This window comes from Pituophis catenifer, unplaced genomic scaffold (assembly GCF_029215685.1).
Source record: "Pituophis catenifer annectens isolate HBS135680 unplaced genomic scaffold, rPitCat1.0.hap2 SCAF_3, whole genome shotgun sequence".
Classification (NCBI taxonomy): domain Eukaryota; kingdom Metazoa; phylum Chordata; class Lepidosauria; order Squamata; family Colubridae; genus Pituophis; species Pituophis catenifer.
The window spans coordinates 98,008,124-98,032,856 of NW_027256883.1; the positions used below are offsets into that span (position 1 = coordinate 98,008,124).

The 24,733-nt window shown below is 40.9% G+C and overlaps 1 protein-coding gene across 3 annotated transcripts; it reads left to right on the forward strand.

Annotated features, from left to right (window-relative positions):
- Nucleotides 1-6,398: 6,398 nt before the first annotated feature.
- TMCO6 (transmembrane and coiled-coil domains 6) lies at nt 6,399-24,460 on the forward strand. 3 transcript variants are annotated; one of them, XM_070940831.1, is made up of 12 exons: nt 6,399-6,939; nt 7,277-7,398; nt 8,510-8,619; nt 10,672-10,855; nt 11,022-11,126; nt 11,870-11,955; nt 12,913-13,029; nt 18,007-18,118; nt 18,211-18,391; nt 21,405-21,499; nt 23,446-23,613; nt 23,718-24,460. In XM_070940831.1, the coding sequence occupies exons 1-12, from the start codon at nt 6,822-6,824 to the stop codon at nt 23,892-23,894; spliced, it is 1,575 nt and encodes a 524-aa protein (XP_070796932.1). In that variant the 5' UTR covers nt 6,399-6,821; the 3' UTR covers nt 23,895-24,460. The 3 variants fall into 3 exon arrangements, with proteins under 3 accessions (XP_070796932.1, XP_070796935.1, XP_070796933.1); XM_070940834.1 differs by lacking the exon at nt 23,446-23,613; XM_070940832.1 differs by lacking the exon at nt 11,022-11,126 and having other exon boundaries at nt 23,718-24,459.
- The last annotated feature ends 273 nt before the right edge of the window (nt 24,461-24,733 follow it).

Consider the following 24,733-nt stretch of genomic DNA (forward strand, 5'->3'; position numbering starts at 1 on the left):
ATTAAGAATAAAAGATAAAGAGGAATCGGTGTACTTCAAGACATGGGGACGTTTTTATGATTGGCTAGAAAAGGAATATGAATAAAAATAAATGAGAGAAAAGACAAAAAAAAATAGAAATCCAGATGACACCTGAGTAAATGAAAAAGGAGGAAGGAGGGGGGAAATGAAAAATGAGGTAGTATATAAATGTACGTTAAGGATGATATATGTCTAACCAGCAAAATAGAAAAGAAATTGAAAGGAAAATATGGGTAAATATAAGATCGGGGTTGCTCAAATACCATCTTGACAAAATATTGAATTGAAAATGGACACAACAATGGAGAGGGAAGGGAGAGAGGAATAGAGAGACAGGTAGGAAGGAGAGAGGAGAAGGGAAGAAAAGAGAGAGAAGAAAGGGAGGGAAAATAAGAGTAGGAGATAGGGTTAGAAAGAGAGGAAGAGGGGAGGAGTGGGGGAAAGGAAGGGGAGGAGTGGGGGAAAGGAAGGGGAAGTAGAGAAGGAGAGGAGGAAAGAAGAAAGTTGAAAAGAATAGAAGAAGGGAGGGAAGGGTAAGAGTGGAGAAAGAGAGGAATGGTTGCTGTGGAAGAAGGGAGATATGGAATGGTAGAAGAGCAACTCCGAATGTATTTTAAAGTTTTAGGATGAAGAATGAACCAATATGAAACCAAAAGATAATATGTGTGATAAGAATGGTTACACAGATCGTACATTTATATATGTTTTATGAGAAATAAAAATAAAAATCTTTTATATAAAAAAAATACATTATCTACTATATATACTGTATGTGTATGTACACACACACAGAGCTCTTCTAAAACTATACACATTCAACCTCACTTACTGGGAAAAACACACCCAGAATCCACTTTCTGCCCCACATTTAACTATAACTACTGTACATTAGAATATTACACACGCCTTCAGATGTTCTTCCCTAGCTTGCACATGACTGTTAGAGCCAGGAGAAGTCATGGATTGAGTAAAATGTGGTGAAATTCACTTAACAACGCTCTTGCTCAGCAACCAAAATTTTGGGCTCAATTGTGGTCATAGGTCAAGGACTATCTCTGCCTTCCTATGCATGGCAGCCTTGTCCTAGTAAACTCCTTCTCCTTTCTGGCAATTTTCCTCTCTGTTAGAGGTACCGAAATAATCCAGACGATGTAAGGTTTCCTGCTGCAGCAGGGCATGGGACTAGATGACCTCTGAGATCCCTTCCTTCCAGCCCTAGATTGCTGTGCTGTTTCACAGCATCTTCTGAAGCCATGTCTAGTGCCAGGGTTAGTGATGCTTCCTTCCTTTTCTCTCTCTCTCTCCCTTCCTTCCTCTTTCTTTCTCCTTTTTCTTTCTTTCTTTTTGTCTCTCTTTCCCTTCCTTCCTTTCTTTTTCTTTCTTTCTTTCTTGTCTCTCCCTCCCTCCCTTTTTCTTTCTTTCTCTTTCTTGTCTCTCTCCCTCTCCCTTTCTTTTCCTTCCTTCCTTTTTCTCTCTTTATTTCTTGTCTCTCTCCCTTCCTCTTTCCTTTTTCTTTCTTTCAATTCTCTCTCCCTTCCTTTCTTCCTCTCTCTCTTTCTTGTCTCTTTCTCTTTCATCTCTCTCTCTCTCCCTTCTACTCTTTCTTTCTTTCTTTCTTTCTTTCTTTCTTTCTTTCTTCTTTCTTTCTTTCTTTCTTTCTTTCTTTCTTTCTTTCTTTCTTTCTCTTTCTTCCTTCTCTCTCTCTTACTTCCTCTTTCTTTCTTATCTCTCTCTCTCTTTCTCCTTCTTTCTCTCTTTCCTTCTCTTTTTCTTTCACCTGCTGGCCAGCCTGGGCCGGAAGCGGCGCATCCCCAGTCATGGGCTGGATGTGGGCAGCGGGACCCAAAGCAGAGGGGAAGGCAAGCAGACGGCAGTTGCCCAAAGGCCCCGCAAAAGCCAAGTGTGCCAGGCCCAAAGGCGAGTGAGCTTCGCCATGTCCCCCCAAGGCGGCTCTTTGGCTGAGCGCAGAGGGTCTCCCTCCCCTGCTGCCAGCATCAGACTTACCTTCTAGATTTCCACATGCCTCCGCCGGCCTGAATATGGGATCCCTTCAGATCCCAATGGAGCCAGCGCGTGGCTGTCCATGAAGGTAAGGTAAGGCTGACAGCAGGCGACCCTCAGGGGAGACACCACGCTGGAGCCGAGACTGCTGCTCCGCTGCAGTGCAGCTCTGGGACATCTGCCCTCCCTCCCAGGGCTGCCGTGCCAAGCTCCAGGTGGGGACAGGTGGCGGCGGTGGCTGAAAGGGGAGTTCCAGGCAGCGGCAGGCTGGGGGCGGTGACAGCGGTGAAATGGGAACTCCAGGCGGCGCCAGGCGGGGGGCGGGTAAAATGGGAGCTCCAGGTGGCAGAAGCTGGTGGTGGCGGCTAAAAGGGGAGCTCCAGGCGGTGGCAGGCGGGCGGGTGGCGGCTGTGGGCGAAATGGGAGCTCCAGGCAGTGGCAGGTGAGGGGCAGCCGACAGGGGAGCTCCAGGTGGCAGCAGGTGGGGGGGCGGCTCTTGGGGCCCTGGGAAAACACAAGCTTTCCAGATGGGACTTACAGGAGTCCGACTCCCATAGCGTAGTGCTCCGAAAGACTCTCTCTCCCAGGCAAGAGCAGCAGGGGGGAAAAGCAGCAGCCACTGACCTGGACAGCACATGATGGAGCCCTCCACGTGTTCTCTGGCAACCTGTTTTCTTTCCCCCACTCTCTTGCTGGGAGAGAGAGAGAGAGTTTTTTGCAGCACTGCTCTTTGGGTCCTGGTAAGTCCGGAAAGCACTGTGCCAGAGAGAAACAGGATTCAACCTGTTTCTCTCTGCCTGGCTTTCCGGATGGGACTTACACTTATGGGACCCAAAATGCTGTGCTGTGAAAGACGCTCCCCCAGCAAGAGAGCGGGGAAGAGAAAACAGGTCGCCGGAGAACAATGCTCCATGTGATCAGCAGCTGCTTCTTCTCTCCACCACTCTTTTGTTGAGGGAGTGTCTTTTGCAGCACTGTTGTGACCCAGGCCCAAGTAAGTAGTAGGAAAATCAGTCAGTGAAAAAACAAACTTTATTCGAACAGCTGAAAATTACTTCATTCCCAGCATCGTTCAACTAAATTAAAGCAAATTCCTCCCAACACAAATTCCTCAGTCCTATCGCAAACCTTGTCCAATTAGGCAAATTGCCAAAGGCCTTTCTTGGCAAATGTTCAGAAGTCACAGATACAAAAATAAATACAAGACGTAGACGAAGAAGACAAAGCTACCAACGTTGTTTTCCGGCAAAGCCCAAACGCCGTTGCTGGTCTGTTTTAAGCCTTATGGGAGGGGCCAATCATCTCTTGGCCCTACTCCCGAGTTGTCCTCTTTGCTTGAGCTGCTCTTGCCTTCTGGCAGCTCTTCTCATGCGTGCATTAGGAACAGGCTCCTCCTGTTCCTCTGCCTCACTCCTATCAGTCTCTGGAGGCTCTGGAGTCCACACTTCACTCCCCGATGGCCCTGGCCCCATCTCTGCATCTGACACAGAACCCTCATCCGGGCCTTACCCAGCCTCCAGGACTAGCCCATGTTCTTCCTTAGCCTCATCACTGTCGGACTCCGCTGCCAGATCCGCAGGCTGCTGGCAGACCATAACAAGCACAGCACTTTGGGGACTCATCCGGAAAGCCAGGCACAGAGAAACAGCCAGGTTAAAGGCCAGTACTTTCAGTGCCCATGAGGAACCAAGGCTTGGAGGTAAGGAGGACCACTCCTCGGCTCTAGCCATGCGTTTTCAAGCCCGGGTTGCTTGGAGTGAAAAGCTATTGCAATAGCCCAGGCTTGAAAACGCATGACTGGGGCCGAGGATTGGTCCTCCTTAACAACAATGTTCCTCATGGGTGCTGGCATGCCTTCCTCTCTGCCACCAGCCATGGGACAAAGGTAAGGTCGCAAGCCTGGTGGGGAACGATGGGCCGGCGGCAAGCTAGGCTGCAGGTAGTGCGGCCTGGAATGGAGCCGCACCAGGCTGTGGCAGCTTAGCCAGTCACATGAGCTCGGTGGGGACTGTGGGGGGCCACAGCAAGCTCCAGGGAGGGGGAGCCCTAACGGAACTTACCTGTAGGCAGGAGGAGGCAGCTCAGTTGGGGCGCAGCACATGGAAAGGCAGCTTAGGCAGGCAAGCTGCCCGGGAGGTGAGGAGTGACTGGGAGAGGTGGGTGGGTGGGGTGAGCGAGCAGGCGATGACCAGGCGGGTGGGGCAAGCAAGCGATGACCAGGCAACCAGTTTGGGGGTGTGGCCAGCCAGCAGTCGCTACTGGTTTGACAACCCAGGCCAAATTACCGCTACCGGTTCACGTGAACTGGTAGAAACCCACCACTGGTTGGAAGGGACCTTGGAAATCTTCTAGGTAGGCCCATCCCCTATACCAAGAGACCTATACCAATCTGAATAAATGACTGTCCAATCTCTTCTTAAAAACCACAAGTAATTGAGCATCCAGAGCTTTTGGAGGCAAGTTATTCCACTGATTAATTGTTCTCACTGACAGGAAATTTCTCCTTAGTTCTAGGTTGGATCTCTCTTTAATGACCTTCTACGCATTACTTCCTGTCCTGCCCTCAGGTTTTTTGATGAAGAGGCCAACTCCCTCTTCTCTGTGAGTGCCCATAAAGTACTGAAAGACTGCTATCATACTACTCCTAGTCCTTCTCTAGTCCTAGACATAGTCTCCTCAATCATTCATCCTATGGTTTAGCCTTCAGTCCCTTAATCTATGTTATTCTTTGTTATTCTATGTTACTCTATGCACTCTTTCTAGTATTGTAGTGACCAGAATTGGAAGCAGTATTCCAACTGTAGTTTCACCTATAAAGTGCACTATAAAGTAGTACTAGAATTTCACATGAACTTGAAACTATTTGTTTATACAACTGAGGACTACATTAGCTTTTTTGGATGCTGTGAGGTCGCTCTTACAGTTATTGCTATTGAGCCTGGTGCCATTTATTTTATATGTATGCATTTGGCTTTTCTTGCCTATGTGTACTTTTCTTACCACTGAATTGTATTTTCTTAGATAAGGTCTTGTGTTCAAGTCTGTTAAGATAGTTCTAAATCTTGAGTCTATCTTCCAAAGCAGCAGTCCCCAACCTTTCTAGCAGATAGACCCTATTATTCCAGCAAGCTGGACTGACAGGATAAAAGTTTTTTTAAATTGGGTTTTGATAGGGGTTTTAAAATGATCTTAGTAGGATGTTTTAAATTTGACCGAATGATTGAATTATTTTAACAAGCTTTTAATTTTTGTTGTACATTGTTTTTACCATGGCTGTTCACTGCCCCGAGTCCCTTGGGAGAAAGGCGGTATACAAATATAATAAACTAAACTAAACTAAACTAGCACCAGCACCAGTTTCGGAAGAAAAATTATCTTCTACAGATAGGGAGAGGGGGGATAGTTTCGTGTGCAGCCTATAACCCGTGCATGCACAGATGAAGGTTTGCTCACTCACCTGCTGCTTGTGTGGCATAGTTCCTAAGAGGCCACGAACCAGTACCATGGCCCAGGTATTGGGGATCTCTGATCTAGTGTTAGCTATTCCCCCTCCCCCGCTTTGTGTTATCTGCAAATTTGATGAGTTCATCTTCCATCCTCTCCTCTAGACAGGAGTGAAATCCAGCAGGTTCTGGAGAACCGGTAGCGGAAATTTCGAGCAGTTCAGAGAACTGGTAGTGAAAATTTTGAGTAGTTCGGAGAATCGGCCAATACCACCTTTGGCTGGCCCCAGAGTGGGGAGGGAATGGGGATTTTGCAGTATCCTTCCCCTGGAGTGGGATGGGAATGGAGATTTTGCAGTATCCTTCCCCTGGAGTGAGGTGGGAATGGAGAGTTTGCACTATTCTTCCCCTGCCATGCCCACCAAGCCACGCCCACAGAACCAGTAGTAAAAAAAACCTGGATTTCACCACTGCCTCTAGATCATTTATGAAGATGTTAAAGAATGCTGGGTCCAAGAAAGAACCTTGTGGTACCCCACTGCATAGCTCCCTCCGTGTAGAAGGAGTTCCATCTGTTCTGTCTTACCAGAAGTAGACTGTGGTCTGTTTTGTCAAATGCCTTACTGAAGTCCAAGTAGAGTAAACTATGTCCTCAGCATTCCCCTTATTCGCTAATGTAGTCACTTTGTCAAATTACATTGTCAGATTAAGTTGTCAAATTAAAGTCTGGGTGTCCCACCTTTCATCCTAGTTCTCTACTTTCACCAAAATATCACATTAGTCTCCCCCCCACTTCTGAGACAGTCCCGTGGCACATTATAATCCTCCAATCTACAGTCCCGCCCCCCCCCCCCATCTTCAGTTCCTTTCTCCGGGCGTGCCTATATCAACCAACCCGAACACAGCTCCACCCCTTTCTGCTGCGCAGACGTTCCACCGCTGTGTGAAGCCCGTGTCCTCACGAAAAAGGCTGTGGAGAGCCGACGTGGGCCGGAGGAGGGAGGTTGCTCGTCTTGGTTTTGTTCTTCTAGGAACGGCGTACAGCAGTAGCCCTTTGCACCGGGAAAAGGCCTTCCGGAAAAGATTATTGGAGACAACTGCTCCGTCATGCCCCATTTCTCGTTTGGCTCTCTTCGAAAGCGCTGAGGAAAGGTAGACTGGCCTTGATAGAGCGCCTCTTACTTACTCGTGTGAATGCGACGTTAGGAGTCCTAGTATAGAAAACGAATATGTAAACAGAGCCCAAATCAGAACTGGAGCTGACTAAGCTGAACTTTAAAGAGACAACACCATCCCATGCCATAGTGCTGTATCTGATTTTAGCTACTGTTTCTATTCGTCTATTCTCGGGTTTTCATGATGGCTGCTTCGGTACCTGGAATGGCTGGTCCGAAAAGCTGGAAGAGAAGTTGTTACCGCTGGCATGGATGCAGTGTTGAGCACCTGAGAACTTGGTGGAGAGAGAAAGAAGCAGGTAACTGTGTTTCTAATTTCCTTATTTAGTTTTGAACTGAGACAATTCATTATTTTTTATCCCACTTAATGTATGTTGTCATTTTAGCATGATTCCATCCAAACATTTAACATAGACAATATTAAAAAAAAAGTCAAACTTACTAAATGTCTCAAAAGATATCCATTTTTTGATTCATTTATACAAACTTCTTTAAGCTTTCATTATGCTTTCCCCTTGTCAATTGCATTTTTATATAATTGAACAGCTGGGTAATCTTGTATAATAGCATTAAACTATTCTTTTCACTCTTCCTTTTATACAAGGGCACTTTGATAATTTTACGGTTTTATTACAGCTCTGAGAAGTGCTCGGAGGCTAAAACAGTTGTTCAGTAAGCGGCGTTTAGGTGAAGACAAGTCATCCGATGGAGAAGTTGAAATGGATGGTGAGACAGCAGCTTTTTTATCAGAGGAAGAGGTAAGATATACATCACTAAATGAATTGGAATTCACTGCAGTATATTCAGTTCCACTCTTTGGGTTATCAACTTTCTGAAAACTTACCTCAAGTACTGGTGGCCATTCTCCAGAGATTGCTTTAATGCCCTCCCTTCAGCATTCTTAAAGAGTTACATTACATGCTATCAGATGCTATCATGAGTCAGTGTCGATATCTGTGTAAGCTGCCTTGAGTCGCGTAGGCGGCAATATAAATTTTCGAAAATAAAATAAATAAAAATAAAATTAATGACTACATAGATAGACCTTCTCCAGGGTGATGTGTCCTCAACCTGATCCTTCAGGTCTTTCAACAGTGCGCACATCATTGCTACAATCAAGTCTGCTCACCTTATTTCTCTCTCTCTTTTTACCATTCCCAGCATTATTATGTTAAGTGAGTTTTGCCCCATTTTACAATCTTTTTTGCCACAGTTGTTAAGTGAATCACCGCAGTTGTTAAATTAGTAACACAGTTGTTAAGTGAATCTGGCTTCTCCATTGATTTTGCTGGTCAGAAGGTCGCAAAAGGGATCATATGACCCTGGGATACTGCAATCGTCATAAATACAAGTCACTTGCCAAGCATCTGAATTTTGATTACATGACCGTAGGAATGCTGCAATGATCATAAATGTGAAAACAGTCATAAGTGACTTTTTTCAGTGCTATTGTAACTTTGAACAATCACTAAATGAATTGTAAGTTGAGGACTACCTGTATTCACTATTGAACAGAGGGTGTCTTTAGGTTTACAAATGATGGCGAGCAAAGGTTTTATCAATATTTCTGGTATGCCAATTGCAGTTGTTAATGAGTTGATCCATTTTGGACAGTCATTCATGCTTTAGCTATAGCAATCTTGATTTTCACAACCTCTTATTATCATTTAAGTGGCCATTTATTCCTTAAGTGAAAATTCTGGATTGATTTGTTCTATGATCCATTTGTTTTCTTGACAAAAAAAGTCTCTCTCCTGTTGCAAAATGTGTATTTTTGCCTTCCATATCAAGTGGAATAAAAACAAGCTTCCATCTCAGATTTGGTTTCTCTGTAAAGTTTTGTGTTGATTCAGTATTGCTCACTGGCAGGTTTCACAGCTTTTAAAAAAAATCCAGAGAGGAACAGAAGACAGAACAGCCTCTATGCAAATTCTTCGACAAGGCCTACAATACAGAGAAATCCAGCAGAAATTTATCAGGTTAGCTGATGTACACATCCATTATAGAATGATACTAGTATAAATTGCTTCTTTGGTTTGATAGAATCAACTAAAACTTTATGCTGTCACATTTATCTGGGTAAGAGGCCTTTTTCCCCAGCTGGATTGTTTTCAGAAGGCAACGTGCTAGATAACATGCTGCCTCAAAGGCTTTGATCTTGACCTACCGTATACGCTTGTGAATAGCTTACATATAACCATTGGGAAGTGGTTATTTGGTAAGATATGGCTCATTATTTCAATGTCTAGATTCAGGAGCATTTAGCTTACTTATTTCAGTGTCTAGATTTAAGAGTATTACTAGCTTAATAGTTTTAGAGCTTTCAGGAAATTTTCCTGTTGAATCCAGAAGGCATCTTTAATGTGTGTCTTTCAAAGCAGAGCATATCATTGAAAGTACTACAGCCTTTTTTCTGCATTTAGTCTTGAAGTCTGCATTTGTTAGTAAATTTTATATGTATTATAACTTCGTCATTGAGTCAGCAAATAGAGTTTAAAGGAATTTGTTGGAACTTAAGGGAGATTAAGTTTAATTTTCACTCTAAATCAAGTGTTTGCACTTGATCTATATAAGAGTCTGGAATAGGAAGCAATACTGGTAAAAACCTTCCTAAAAAGAAAAATATAAAGATATACCAACAGGAGTCTGTCTTTCTTGGTCACTTGGTAAGAAAGGCATTGCTTTGGTTCCTTCCTCCTAAATATTTACGTCTGTCTCTGCCATTCCTGCAAGACATAATACTTGGTTGATTTTGTTTTTCTCTTCACAAGATTCATTACTTTTTCATTTTGATTCTATAAATGATTGCCAAAATAACATTTACTGAGTAAACAATATACCGTGTTTCCCCCAAAATAAGAACCTGTCTTATATTTTTTTGAACCCTGAAGTAAGCACTTGGCCTTATTGCCATGCACTCAAAAGCCCGATTGGGCTTATTATCAGGGGATGTCTTATTTTGGGGGAAACAGGGTAGTAGCATAATTTTTTTTCCCTTTTTAATATTTATTGTAACTTTCTGTTGCCACACTGGTGGATTTTTTAATTTCTATAGGATATTTTGTACATACATGGATGAGTGTGTACAATCTTGTAATATTTGAAAATAAATTGTCCCCTTTCCTAATAACTTGCAATGTGGAAACACTATTTTGCTTGGCAGAGAAAGAGAAAATTTAGAAGTTTGTATATAAACATTTAATTACAAAACATTCATGTTTAATATGTAGAGGAGCACCATTTTCTTGGTTAATTATAATTAATTTTCAGTCCTCACTAAGAGGTTAGATATTAATTTTGTCTTAGGTCAGAATTAGAAATTCAGTTCCAATTTATACAAGGGTTAAGAAGTTGAACTACTACACCTACTGTTCAGTGTTTTGAATGTAGATAATTTTGTTCCTTCGCCTTTTCTTACATAGGAAAAAAAATCAACAGCTTCAGAAATAAATGTTATGAATGGGGAAGCAGTTTGCAGCCCCAGCAGTACTGTTTTTTCCCCTTTGTTCCACCTGGCTGATATACTTCAAACCTACAACAGATAACTCAAATTTGGAAGAGGAAACACAAACCAAATCTTTAAACTTTATGATCTATGTTCAAAAATGTACATATTGTATTCTAATCCAGTTCTGGGGAGGAGAATAAATGCAGTCAGGTTTTTTGTTGTTGTTCTGGTTCCATAAATGCTATTCACTTTTGCCTCTTGGGTTGTAATGGTATGTAGGAATAATCTTGAAAGACAGAAGGTACTAGATGCTTGCTAGTTTTCTGGAAAGTGAAAGTAAAGGAGGCGAGGAATACTTTCAGACTTGTAATACTTTCAGATTTGTTATTGTAGCCTTATAATAGCTATTATTAATACTCATAGTTTGTGCTTCTTGTCTGGACTAGCATGAAGGGCTGACGAGTTAGATTACCTGTAACTGTTCTACCGTAGGATACTTTCAACTGGGCATTGCTTTCCTTTGCTTAGACATATCCAACAAGGATGCAATGTAACAGGAGAATATATATGTTTTAATTGATAGGTTGGAGGGAAATATGTCTGTGCTGATTGGCCTATTTACCAGCAATCTAGCCAATCTGCAGATGGATGCAGCTTGCTGTTTACACGAACTTTCACTGTCTACTGATCCTGCTGTGGTCGAAGCATGCTTGCCAGCAACCTCTTATCTCCTGACTTACCTCTCTGGACACAGTGTAGCTCTCATGGTAAGATGGATTCTTGTGCTTTATAGCTCTTACTTCTGTTAAGCCAGAAGTAAAATTTAAATTTCCAAATATTTACCAATCTTACTCTTGTTTGCAGTTCTTGTTCATAAAGTTGCAATTAGAGTGAACATAGGGGAGGAACATACTCTTTCCTAATGTATTTCAGGAGTTGTGTTTATACACATTAGGGAACTTAGTAGTTGAGATGAAAGCTGTGAAGAAATACCTTCTACCTCAGGGCATCATTCCAGTGTTGGCATCCTGTATCCAGGTGAGTATCAAATATAATTCTTGCCCAGCCATTTTGAATATCAGTTTTGGTTTATGAATTACTTTTATTTATTATATATTATTCCTGATACAAATGTGAAATTTTCCTTCATTTAAGTTACATGATAAGTTACTTGATTTAAGTTACACTGAGAAATAATGACTGGCCCAAGGCCTTCCAATGAAGTCCAAGACTAAATGGGTATTCCTAGTCTTGATTGAATGCCTCAACTACTACAATGCACTCATTTTTCATTGTCCATGACTAAAAAAAATGAAATCTCCTTTTTCTGTAGCATGTGCAATATCTTACAGTTGCTCAAGACATTTAAATAATTTTCAAAGAGGATATCTTCCTTTTTTAAAAAATATAGCTTGTTACTGTATTACTAAGAGTTGCTTAACTTATTGAGAAACTTCTGAATATTTCTAAAAGAGTATATTTTCTGAGATAGTTCTTGCATAGGTAACCTTGTCCACAGGTCCAATATATTATTTTCTGCACAAAACTATTAGAAATGCTACTGAATATGGGCAACTGAATTGTCAGCATTACAGCTTTTTCTTCACTGACTTAGCCCAATTTACCAAACAAGAAAATATTTGTGGGGTGTTTCCGTACAATTTGTGGGATACTTAGAACAATCTGTTTTCTTGTATATGCATTGCTATTCTCTGCTTCCTTCTCCAACTGCCTCTTTGACCCTAAACTATTGGATGATAAGTTGGATTGTTTGATTTCAGTCTTCTCATGTGACGATACAAGAAGGTGTTGGCTATGTTCTTTCACAACTCGTGCAATCCAAGGAAGCTGCAGCTGAAATCATACCGTAAGTGAAATTCCAATTAGGAATTACATGCTTATTTATGTAATTATGTGATGCCCATTTGGATCCAAATACCATTTTTCAGTTCCTCCTGCCCTGATTGGACATTGGCAATGTCAAGCTGTGGCATGAGGGCTGTTCAAGGAAGTATGTCTCTTGGAAACTGCTCCTGCAGCAACAGTGTCCTGGGTGATGTGGGACAGTGGTGAAATCCAAATTTTTTTACTACCAGTTCTGTGGGTGTGGCTTGGTGGGTGTGGCAGGGGAAGGATATTGCAAAATCTCCATTCCCACCCCACTCTGGGGCCAGCTAGAGGTGGTATTTGCCGGTTCTCCGAACTGCTCAAAATTTCTGTTACTGGTTCTCCAGAACCTGTCAGAACCTGCTGGATTTCACCCTGATGTGGGGCAAAAAATGTGGGGTGCTTCTCACTAGCCTCTAGTAGGGTGCTTCTCATAGGTAAGCTGTCTCTTGCTGGTCACTCGCACAACCTCCCCATAAAAAAGAAGTAATCTGTTTTCGCCTTTTCATTTATATCTTCCTTGGTCTTAAGGTAAAGAGTACACTTTTAAAATTTATTCTTAATCGTGCTTGGTTAGATAAGTCCCTGCAGTTTTCTTGACAAGATTTTTCAGAAGTGGTTTGCCATTGCCTCCTTCCTTCAACTGAGAAAAAGTGACTGGTCTAAGGTTACCAAATTGTCTTTGTGCCTAAGGCAGGACTAGAGTCTCCCTGTTTCTAGCCTTATTCCTTAACCAGTACCTACATACATTTTAATGCAGAGAATCCAAATGTAGTAACCCTGTAAAATTGTATATAAATTCTTGCTGCATTTATCAAGGCCTCAATAGTACAATGTTTTTTTCCACACGATATAAGCTTCTGTGATACGATCGTACTTATCTGACTGCTTAGTTCTTTGCTTAGTAATTAAATAAGATTTTCTTTTTTGTTTGCAGGTTGCTCTTAGAATCCACCCTTCCTCAACGCATGCTTCACTTGGTTTGTTCCAGGCTGGAAGATGGAATAGGAACTGCAGTGGAATGTGCATGGGGTCTTCACTACATTATTTGCAGGTAAATATATTTTGTGGACAATGAAGGTCTCAAATAGTAGTCAGCATATAGAGGGGAATAAACGTTAAGCAGAGGCTTAATTTTTCATTCCAGGCTTTGTAGGTAAATCATGAAAAAAAAACCCTGTCAACCCTGGTGTCATTGTGGGAGGAGTGGCCATTAAAGAATTAATTAATCTTCTTAGCAACTGAGGATGGGGAAAATGTTGAGCAAAAGACAGTTGGTAGCAGGACTAATTTTTAGACAGAATTTAGTTATAGGCTTTCCCTAAGGAAAAAACATTGTTATTTTAAGTAGGAAATTAGATTAGCTCATGTGCTAGATTACTACTCTTCTGTTGTTTTTTTGAAGGGGAGAGGGTGTGTCAGTAAATAGAAAACAGAAGAAAACAATCCCTTTGGTAGGATTCTATTTATAGTTCTGTAAGTACATTGGATAATTGTACACATTGATTTACAATAAAAACAACACAGAAGGTTGATCCTTTGGCATCATATCACTGGATTTTTAAGATGATATAATTATGTCAGAAAATCAGGAAAAAAGAGGAATTTTCAATCTGCCTGAAATCAGAGCAAGAACAAAGAAAAACAGAACCAGCTACCAGTACAATTGAAAAATCAGGAGAAAAAGAGCTTGGTTTATATATTTACAAGTGCTTTTATTCTGCTTCAGGGGGAAAAAGCAACCTGAGTGCCTTAACAAAAACAAATGCAATACCATACACATTAATATAATATCAGTAGTAAAAGTCATATTGACAACATCATTTATAATGCTCAACTACATGCTAGCTACATATTTTAATTTCTGAATGCTCGCTTAAATACAATAACTCAGTTTTCACCAATTTTCACAATGAGGATGCTGATTTTATTTCCAGTGAGAAGCAGTTCCCCATCAAGAAACATGCTTCCTTCTAAATCCCCTGCTCTTGCCCCTTGAGGGTGGAGGATAGGGAGTTTTAATATCGTTCCTGTGCTGTACACCTTGGGTGAATAGATTCTGCTTGGAGTAAGCAGCCAAACATACATCTATGCCCCAAAACATAAAGGCCTTTATTACTAGTACCTTGAATTGTACCAGAGACAAATTGGTAGCTAGCACAATTCCTGAAGTACTGGTATTGCGAAATATTATTAGGAGATCTCCATTAACAGACAGCTGCATTTTGTATCAGCCAAAAATCCTGTATGATAGTCCCATTTTGAGCCGAGCAAGCCACTTTGATGTACTACTTAAAGGCAGCGGTCTAGAAATTCGGACACTCTGAGTTCTAATCCTGCCATAGACACAACCCAGCTGGGTGGACCAATCAAACTTTCCAGCCCTAGGAAGGAGGCAATGGCAAACACTTTTCCAAAAATGTTGCCAAGAAAACTGCAAAGACTTCTCCATTGACATGAAAGTACCTTCTACCCACTAACCACTTTGAATAGATAGTCCATTTGGTAGGTGATGAGGGCATGCCTGCTTGATGGAAGCCCTGTGGATATGTTGAAATATGAGCAGGATTCACCCCGTTATAGCCAGTTCATCTGTCTTACTCTAATTTTAGACCATATTCTATGTCCTGCATTCTGGAATAAGAATAGAATAGAATAAAGCTGGGATGGACCTTGGAGGTCTTCTAGTCCAGCCCCCTGCTTAATCATGAGAACCTATACTATTTCACATAAGTGACTGTCTAGTCTAGTCACTAGAAATCTAGTGATTTCTGAAGGCAAGTTGTTCCATTGGTTAATTGTCCTCACTGTTAGTAAGTTTCTCCTTAATTCCAGGTTGCTTCTGTCTTTGATTAGGTTCCAACCATTGTTTCTTGTCCTGCCCTCTCATGCTTTGGAAAATAATTTGATCCCCTCTTCATCGTGGCAGCCCCTTAAATATTGGAATACTGCTATCATGTCACCCCTAATTCTTCTTTTCTTTAGACTAGCCAAACCCAGATCCTGCAGCCGTTCTTCGTATGTTTTAGTCTCCAGGCCTTTGATCATCTTAGTAGTTGCTCTTCTCTGAACTTTTCCAAAGTCTCAACATCTTTTTTGTAGTATGGTGACCAAAATTGGTTGCAGTATTCCAGGTGTGGTCTTACTAGGGTTTTATAAAGCAGTACTAATACTTCATGTGATCTTGATTCTATGCCTCTGTTTATACAAACCAGGATTGTATTAGCTTTTTTGGCTGCAGCTACACATTGCTGGCTCATATTCAAGTGATCATCCACTAGGACTCAAAGGTCCCTTTCACAGTTACTGTTTTTGAGCCAGGTCTCACCTAATCTATACTTATACCTTTGATTTTTCCTGCCTAAATGTAAAACTTTGCTTTTCGCCACTTTAATTGATTTTGTTGGATAAGGCCCATTGTTCAGGTCTATCAAGATCTTTTTGGATCCTGAGTTTGTCTTCTGGGGTGTTGGCTATTCCTGCCAGCTTAGTATCATCTGCAAATTTGATAGGTTCCCCTTCTATTCCCTCATTTAAGTCATTTATGAAAATATTGAAGAATACTGGGCCTAAGAGAGAGCCTTGTGGTGTTCCACTGCTTATTTTTCTCCATGTGGATGTAATACCATTAAAAACTACTCATTGAGTACAGTTTGTCAGCCAGCTACAAATCCATCTAGTGGTGATGTTGTCTATTCCACATTTTTCTAGTTTATCAAGAAGTAGGTTGTGGTCTACTTTGTCAAATGCCTTACTGAAATCTAAGTATACTATGTCCACAGCATTTTGCTGGTCTACTAATTTAGTTACTTTATCAAACAATGAAATAAGATTGGTTTGGCATGATCTGTTTTTAACAAACCTGTACTGGCTACTAGTTATAACTTTATTTGCTTCTAATTGTTAGTAGATCTGTTTTTTGATTATCTTGTCCAGGATCTTCCTAGGTATTGAGATTAGGCTAATTGGTCTGTAGTTTCCTGGGTCTGTTTTTTTCATTTCTTGAAGATGGGAACCATATCAGCCCTTTTCTAATCCTTGGGTACTTCCACAGTGCTCCAGGATTTTTGAAAGATATGGTACAATGGTTCTGAGATAATATCTGCCAGCTCCTTCAGAACTCTGGGATGTAATCTGTCAGATCCCGGTGGTTTATGTTTGTCAAAGTTAGATAGGTGCTCTCTAACCATTTTCTTGCTTATTTTAATTTTTATTTCTAGTTTGTCTTTTACAGTAGTTTTTTTGGAACGTTTGGCTATAATTTCTTTTTGTGTGAAGACTGATGCAAAGCATGAGTTAAGCAGCTCTGCTTTCTCTCTACTCCCTGTTACTTCCTTGCCATCTTCTCTCTTTAGTGGATCTACTGTTTCCTTGACTTTTTTCTTGTTATTAATATGTTGAAAGAAACTTTTTTAAAATCATCTTTGACTTTTGTTGCAAGTCTTTGTTCATTCTGAGCCTTTGCTTTCCTGATTTTATCTTTGCATGTTCTGGCTATCTGCTGATAATCAGCCTTACTTATGTGTCCCTCTTTCCATTTTTTGTACTTGTCATTTTTGTCTTTCAGTTTGTCAGAGATCTTTGTGTAATCATTCTGGTTTCTTCTTGAATTTCTTGTTTTTCTTTTTCAGTGGTGTTGTGCTGGACTGGGCTTTTATGATCACATTTTTCAGAGTTTCTCATGCTTCTTGAATTGTTTTCCCCTTTAGGATTTTCTTCCATGGAATCTTTACTAGGCTCTCTCTGAATTTGTTAAAATCAGCTCTTTTAAAGTTTAAGACACTGGTTGGATTATTTTCTATTGCTTGTGTTTGCATTATATTGAGTTCCAGTATGATATCGTCACTTTCATCCAAGGTTCCGGCAACGTCAACCCCCTTTATCACTTCTTCTCTATTAGTAAGAATTAGGTCCAGTCTAGTTCCCTCCTCTATCTTTTGGATGACAAAGTTGTCAGTGAGGTTGGTTAGGAATTGTTTGATCTCCCACTCACTGCAGAATTTGTTGTTTAGAATGGAATGATATAGATGTTTGTGTATTGAGGTCAATACATATTATGAATACCAGAATTGATATCTCCACATACCTAAACTTCTATTTAGATTATTATGAAACAAATCCATTACTTTACAGATCTGGAATAAATAGAAGGTATATTCTAATTTCTTTCCTATAAGGTAATATAAACCCAAAGAGGTAAGCTTCTAGATAATAGATCAGAGTTGCTAAGAAGCTTCTACTCGAGCTAAATCAGGATTTGTCTTTATCCAACACTGTGTTCTGCCCCAGCTACAGATCCCAAAGAACACAGCACACACAAAGTTTGTACAAAACTTAATTTATTAAATTAACTCAGTCTTTTTCAAAACAAACACTGTTAATAAACTTTCTTAACAGCCTACAAGAAACCAAAGATAAAGTAATAACAATCTTACGAAGGTTGGCAGAAAGCCCAGAAGCAATGTGCAGAGAATCCAGACGCGAAGTAGAATGAACTAAAGTTGTTCCCTACAACTTGCTTCAGTCGGCGTTCCTCCTTAAATAAGCTAAGGGAGTGGCCAATTAGCCCCAAGCCTTGCTCTCGAGGAGACCTCCTCCTGAGGAGCCACTCCTGCCTTTTGGCAGCTCTGCGCGCCCGTGCATCGAGAAGAGGCTCCTCCTCTTCGTCCTCTTCACTTAAAGGAGCTTCTGGAGGTTCTGAAGGCCCTGGCTGAATCCCTGCCTCTGGCACCACATCTTCTCCAGCCTCCTCATTGTCTGACTCAGGTGCCAGCTGCACAGGCTGCTGGCACAACACCACACCAGCCTCCTCGCTGTCAGAATCAGCTACAATCCACACAGGCCGCTGACGGGCAACAACACACTGTGTTTCTTACATTCCATGGGTTCCACTCAGATTGTGAAGATTCAAAATCTGGTGTGCCTGAAAAATGAATGTGGGAAGGATTACAGTAATGGAAAAGAGAAACATTGGGATGTATCCATGTTGCTGAAATAAAATACTTATCTTTTGGTTTCCTTCTATTTGTAGCCAAGTGAACAATTCATTGCTGATTTCCCAAAGGACCGTGCCATCCCTAGTGCAACTGTTGCTGGAATTGTCCTCTCTGATAGCAACAACTTCTGTTGAGGGTCTAGAATTGGTAAAGTGAAAAGGAAATACTATATATTGGATTTACCAGACTAAGACTCTGAAACTTTTTTCTGAATCTATCTCATTTTATTTTACCTTCAGTTGATATGCCCTGTTGTACGGTGTGTTGGCAATCTTCTTGCGGAAGACAAAGCAAATAATGATGAACTGCTAATAAAGGAAGAGTGCCTTCTGAAGGCCTTGTTTATCTTTATGCAGTATTTCCTGCCCAAACACACCTTTGTTGTAAGCGAATGTTTGTGGCTCTTGAACAACCTCACTGGTAGGTCCCTTGAACATGTCTCAGATATTCTGGTTGAGAGAGTAACAGGATTGCTAGTCTTTCTTTTGTTGTCATTTAGACTCTTCCAAAGAGTAATAGCTTTGATAATACTAAGAACTCAGTTAAAAGAATTGGTTAGAATATTAACTGCCTAATTTTAGAACATTACAGATTTATAAAAACGGTAGAATGATAGAGCATCCTTGCTCAGAGCAAAATCAATTTTTGAGAAGTGGTAAGCAAATACAGATAATCCTCAATATATCGATGAAGATTCTCAGTCATCCAGGTAGAACTGTCTTGAAGTTGAGGCATAGCAACTGAACTTATTTTCTTGTTGGTTTGAAACGTTTTATTGCTTATCCAAGTAGCTTCTTCAGTCTGAGCAAGTTGGATAGGGGGAATCTGAGGAGACAGAGGACATGCCCTAGCTGGTCCCTCAAGTAAGTCTCTTGAATCCGTTAAGTTGAATCAAAAGAACTTTTACTTGAGAGAGAGTGATTTCAGGAAAGCAAGGTGGAATCTGAAAAGTCCTGTGCAAAGTACACAGCAATTCTTTTGTTTCCCCAAACCCAACCCCCCTGACCAGTTTACCAGTAGCCAATGTGAGGCTGCAAAGTTGTTATGGGAACTCTGAGGTACTAGGCAGATAACAGTTCACCCTCAGGGCACGTATCAGGCTGTAACAGGCTGGGAGTCTGCTCCATCTCCAAAGATGGAGCAGATCCCCTCCCTAATTCCCAAGCAGTTACAGCAAAAGCAAAAGCATGTGAAAAATGCCAGCAAGCCACCTTCCCTCCCCGCTCCCAACAGAATGGCAGGACACGATGGTGGACCTGACAGTACCAACTCTTAAAATTCTTAGGCGGTCATTAAGTGGGGCCTCCCTGGAGAACTGTGGTCTTAAACTTGCTGGGACTAATGAAAGAGCAGCATAAAAAATAGGAGACAGGTTGTGTCTGAAGTCCACTTCTGTTGTGCCTTGTGGCACTGTAGAAATGGAGAGCTACAGGAAACCACCACACAGAGCCCAAAAACTGCTGTTTGACTCCCACCACTCACTTCAACATGAGAGTCTAAGAGTCATCTGGACATTACATCACAGGCAGAAAACATTTCACCTCCAGGAATGCCTAAAAGAAGGAATACAGGCATCTGAGGGCAGCTCTCTAAGGCTTGTGGGTATTGAAATTGGGCCTTTATTAAATCAGCATCTGGATCCAACAAAAGAACCACAGGTAAGCTGAGAGTCAGAGTCTGTGGAAGAACTGGACCTTCCTTACATGGCTGGTATATTAGAGAAGCTAAAACCAATATTTGAAAACCCACATACCTGTGTTTTTCAAACACACTGACACAGAGGCTTGTCCACCCTAAAGATTGGACACTAAAAAATAAGAGCAATATATGTATGCAGTTCAATGCAGTGAGGAATGTTTAGAGCTCTACATATATGGCTCAGCACAGGAGAATCAGCACCAGAATCAGCAGCATTCCTTCATTTAAAAGAAAAAGGACATTCTTTTGAGGACAATAAGGTTCACATTTTGGACAGAGAAGATAAATGGTTTGAGAGACAAGTAAAGGTGTCCAGTTATGCCAAAGTCAAAAAGCCTTCCCTCAATAGAAATTGAGACCTTAGACACAACCTGTCCCCCATTTTGTGTGCTGCTCTCTTATTAGTCCCCAGGAAAGTTAAGAGCACTTCACAAGTTCACCAGGGAGGCCATACTTAATAATGCCTAAGAATTTTAGGAGTTGGAATAACTTGCTCTGACTGAAGAAGCTACTTAGATAAGCAATGAAATATTTCAAACCAACAAAAAAATAGTTAGTTGACATGACTCTACTTCCAGACAGGTAGTCCTCAATTTACCAAAATTGGGACTGGAAAATGTATTGTTAAATGATGCGCTTGTTAAATTATGGCACTGCATCCACTTTTATTACTTTTTGCCATAGTCATTAATTGAATCAGTATGGTTATTAAGCAAGACATCACATGACCATGATTTTCCACCTTTCCTGCTAGCTTCCCCATTATCTTTGCTTATTGGAAGATGGCTAGGAAGGCCACAAATTGCGATCGCATGACTGCAGGATGCTGCGACTGTTCTAAATGGGAGTTGGTTGCCAAGAATCTGAATTCTGATCATGTGACTGGGGGTGGATGGAGTAATGGTCATAATTTCAAGGACAGGTCTTAAGTCACTTTTTAGCATTATCATAACTTTAAACTATCATTAAACAAATGGCCTAGGTCAGGGGTCCTCAAACTTTTTAAACAGCTGGTCAATTCATGGTCCCTCAGACTGTTGGGGGGGGCGTATGCTGGGTGGGCATGGCTAGGTGGGCATGGCTAGGTGGTCATGTGACTGGGTGAGCATGGCCAATTTAGCAGTCCAAACAATACACACATTAAACTTTAATTTGTTATGCTCCTGGGGGTGAAAAGCAGGTTAATGAAGCTGCCTTGGGGTGTGTATGATGGACTTCTGTTTGTCCATTCTGTTTCTGTGTGTGTGTGTGTGTGTGTGTGTGTGTGTGCCCCTCCCTCTCTATCTCTCCCTCTCTCAGTGGAGGCCAGGGAGGCCAAAGACGGCCCCGTTTTTGGCCTCCTGAGGCCTTCGTGCATCCCATTTTTGGCCTCCCCGGCTTCCAGTACCACTCTATTGCCAAAAAACAGGCCCGTTTTTGGCCTCCTGAGGCCTCCACATGTCCCATTTTTGGCCTCCCCAGCCTCCAGTAGCATTCTGCCGCCCAAAATCAATCCTGGTTTTGGTCTCCTAAGGCCTCTACGCATCCTGTTTTTGGCCTCCCTGGCCTCCAGAAGGCGGGTGGGGGCTGGTGGGTAGGCGGGGCAATATGGGCGGAGAAGCCTGGTGGTCCCACGCGGGCCAGATTAATGGCTTCGGCGGGCTGTTTCCAGCCTGCGGGCCTTAGTTTGAGGACTCCTGGCCTAGGTCAAGGAGTACTTGTAAATGAATGGCTGATTTTTCTGTACTTTTTTCAGTCCACAGCACCACATCTTGTTCTGTTCTGCTAAGCCTGGAAGTCTTTTCTGATCTGTTGAAGCTGTTATGTTCTTATCAGGTGATCAGCTTGCTGGTAGGTAAAAATATTGTTTCTAAAATATTGTCACTGTGAAAAATCTGGAACTGCGTATTCACAATTTGATGCAAATATGTTTTAGTGACATTTTTGGCAAGGTTAAGTTAAAAGACATGCATGAAACTGTTTGCCGTGCCATTAATCAAAGCAAAATAGCTGCTTCAGACAACTGATCTTTACACAATATACAGGGACAGTGCAAAAGGAGTGTGGACATCCGTAAGAGTATTGGGGAAGGTTGGCAAGAGTGTGTGAGAGGTGTAGCATGGGTCAGGAGAGCGCAAGGGGAAGTGCAAGTAGTGTGGGTTGGGGAAGGTGCAAGGATGGCATGAGAGGTGCATTATGGATCAGGGAGTGTGTGAGGGTGTGCATGCACAAAAAGTATGGATCAGGGAGGAGAGGGTGCATGAGAGGCATGAGTTAGGTAGGGCGCAAGAGTGTATGCAAGAGGCATTGATTGTGGAGGATGTGAAAGAGGTACGGGTTGGGGTGGGTGCACAGGAGGCATAATACAGGTCAGGGTTGTGCATGAGTGTGCAATAGATTAGGGAGGATGTACACAGGCCATTATGGTGCAAGTGGAGAAGGGCTGGGGAAGGATGCAAGTGTGTGGGGCTTACCCCAGCAACTTGCAAACTTTTTTGCAAATGGTTGAAAATGGCAATCAAGTGATTGCAAGATACTGCAACCCATTATAAGTGCAAATCAGTTGTCAGTGCACAGATTGCAATATGACCACGGCAGTGCTGGGATAGTCAGAACTACCAAGGACTGGTCGTAACCATCTTAACTTTATAAACAGTTGCTAAACAAATGATCATAGGTTGAGGTCTACCAGCATATTCCTATTTCTGTAGATTAGAAATGTTCAGCTATTATGGGCTGGTGGGCACATTTGAAAATTTCATACTTTGGATATGCTCAGATCACCATCTCCTTGAGTTACCAGGATGTTACCTCAGCTTATATTTGTCTGTTTGTTTGGACCTTTCAAGCAAACTATTAAAATTAGTTTATTGAGTGTGGATAAAAGAATCCAACTGCTGCAGTTAGAGCCAAATTGGGAATATATCCATTTTTATTTACTCAAAAATTAGGAAATATAATTATTGGTTGAAAATTACTTCATGGAAATTGAGATTCCCAAACTTGTGACCGTTAGAAATATACTAAGGTTCATTTAGATGCCACTTAGATAGTACTACTTACGCATTATATAAGGAATTATAGGTTTCCCATCTCGTTTAGGTGTATCTGGTCAAGTTCAGAAAATAGTTGCACAAAGAATCTCTCTATACATTATAGGAGAATATATTGTTACTCTCAGTAACAAGGATGGATGAGCTACAAATATAATTACATACACATTAATTTTCAAATTGAAATATATTTAATATATTTAAAAGCCCCCAAGTATCTTAGGGAATTTACCTGTGTGAATTTGAACTAAACACAACGTGGAAGATTCAGTAAAGTCCCTTATCATGAATATACATTTTATCATATAGAATGAGATTATTATTTTCAACTGTATAGAAGACTAACGGTTCACTGGTACCCCTTATCTTAGAATAACATTTTATTGTGATCAGAACACAAATATTAAACACCCCCTTTTGAATAAAACAGTGCAGGTGAGAGCCATATATACGTAAATCAGATTGAGGTAAATTGTTAAGGTGGTAAGTACATATGAATGCAGTTTTTTATTTATTCTTATGGCTTAATTCAATTTTTAAACTCTGTGGCTAATCAATAGTGTTGTTGGTTTTCATGTGTGAGGATCCAGATACATTGATACTGTGTCCTGAATCTTAGTGGAAAGGCAAGAAATCTTTGTAAACAGTGTTACAATATTTGAGGAAAGTTTTTAATATCAGTATAAATTGATATTGGTAACTGAAGTTAGTCATCTTAGTTTCTTGTTCCATCTTCCCCTTTAGGTTCTAACTGTGTTATGCAATATAGCAGCCAAGGGTGCTGCCTACTGTGAAATGCTGCATCAAAAAGCTATGCTTCCTTCTCTTGTAAATATCCTTGTTGTTTCTGATGTCCAAGTAGTAGGCCAAGATCTAGAACTATTGCATCTCATCTTCCTTTACTGGCCAAAGGTAGACTTTAATGCATTGTGTATCACAGTATTATTATATATTTTAAAAGTCCAAGATGTACTAGCAGTTTCAATACTAATGTGTATATTCTTTCACTCTATCAGGCTGCCATTGACTTTGTAAATCATTCTGGACTACATGCCTTACAGCAGCATCAAAATAACCTACATTTGCAAGAGCAAGTCAAAGTGCTAATTCAAACAACTAGCCAGATAACTGCTGTCCCTCAAAATAATCCCCTTGGAACTGAAAATCTTCATTTTACTTCCTTACAAACTTGAAGCAATTACATATTAATTTGTTGCCAACAAATTTTAAACAATACCTTTTGAATAGCAGTGTACTACTAAATCTCTCATGTCTGTATGATTGTTTGTAACCTTCAATTAAGCAAAATGTTGATCATAGAGCAACAATTTTTGAATCAATTTACCTCAAATGGGTTAATTTACAGAATGCATCCCTATGCTCGTGTTTTCTCTCTCTCACACACACATCCATATCCACCAGCACCTTTCCTTTCTGAGCATTTCTGCTCACGTGCACCTTCCATTTCTTTTCCCTTCAGCTGAAAAATGACAAAGCATTGTTAAAAAAAGTATATGTATTAAGGCATTCCAGGAATTCTGTAACAATTAGCACAATTAATAGAAATGTTTAAATAAGCAAGATAAATACTCATTTGTTGTTATTTGTAAGAATTTAAGATTTCCATTTGGATTTAAACTTTAAGTATAATGAATGTAGTGTTCAAATATGTCATTAATACTTTGCCAAAGTCCTGCATTCTAATTTGCAAATGTAACATATTTTTCTTCATTAAATTGGTTGTTATATATGCTTCTAATATTTATTTGATTGGATGACAGAAGCCAGCAAAAATGGACCAAGTTCGAAATAGATTGGATATATCTGGTGAATGTGGAAAAAACCTTTCCAGGAAAAAAAAAATCCACCAATTCATCATTTTGGGAGAGTCAATTGGACAGCAATTTAATAAATTCAAAAGTTGCTGATTTGCATTCTAAACTCCCCTTCTTTCCGTGATGTGATCCAAACTGGAGCGAATGTTATTCACCATGTGTTTCCCAATGCATACACACACACACACATACAACCA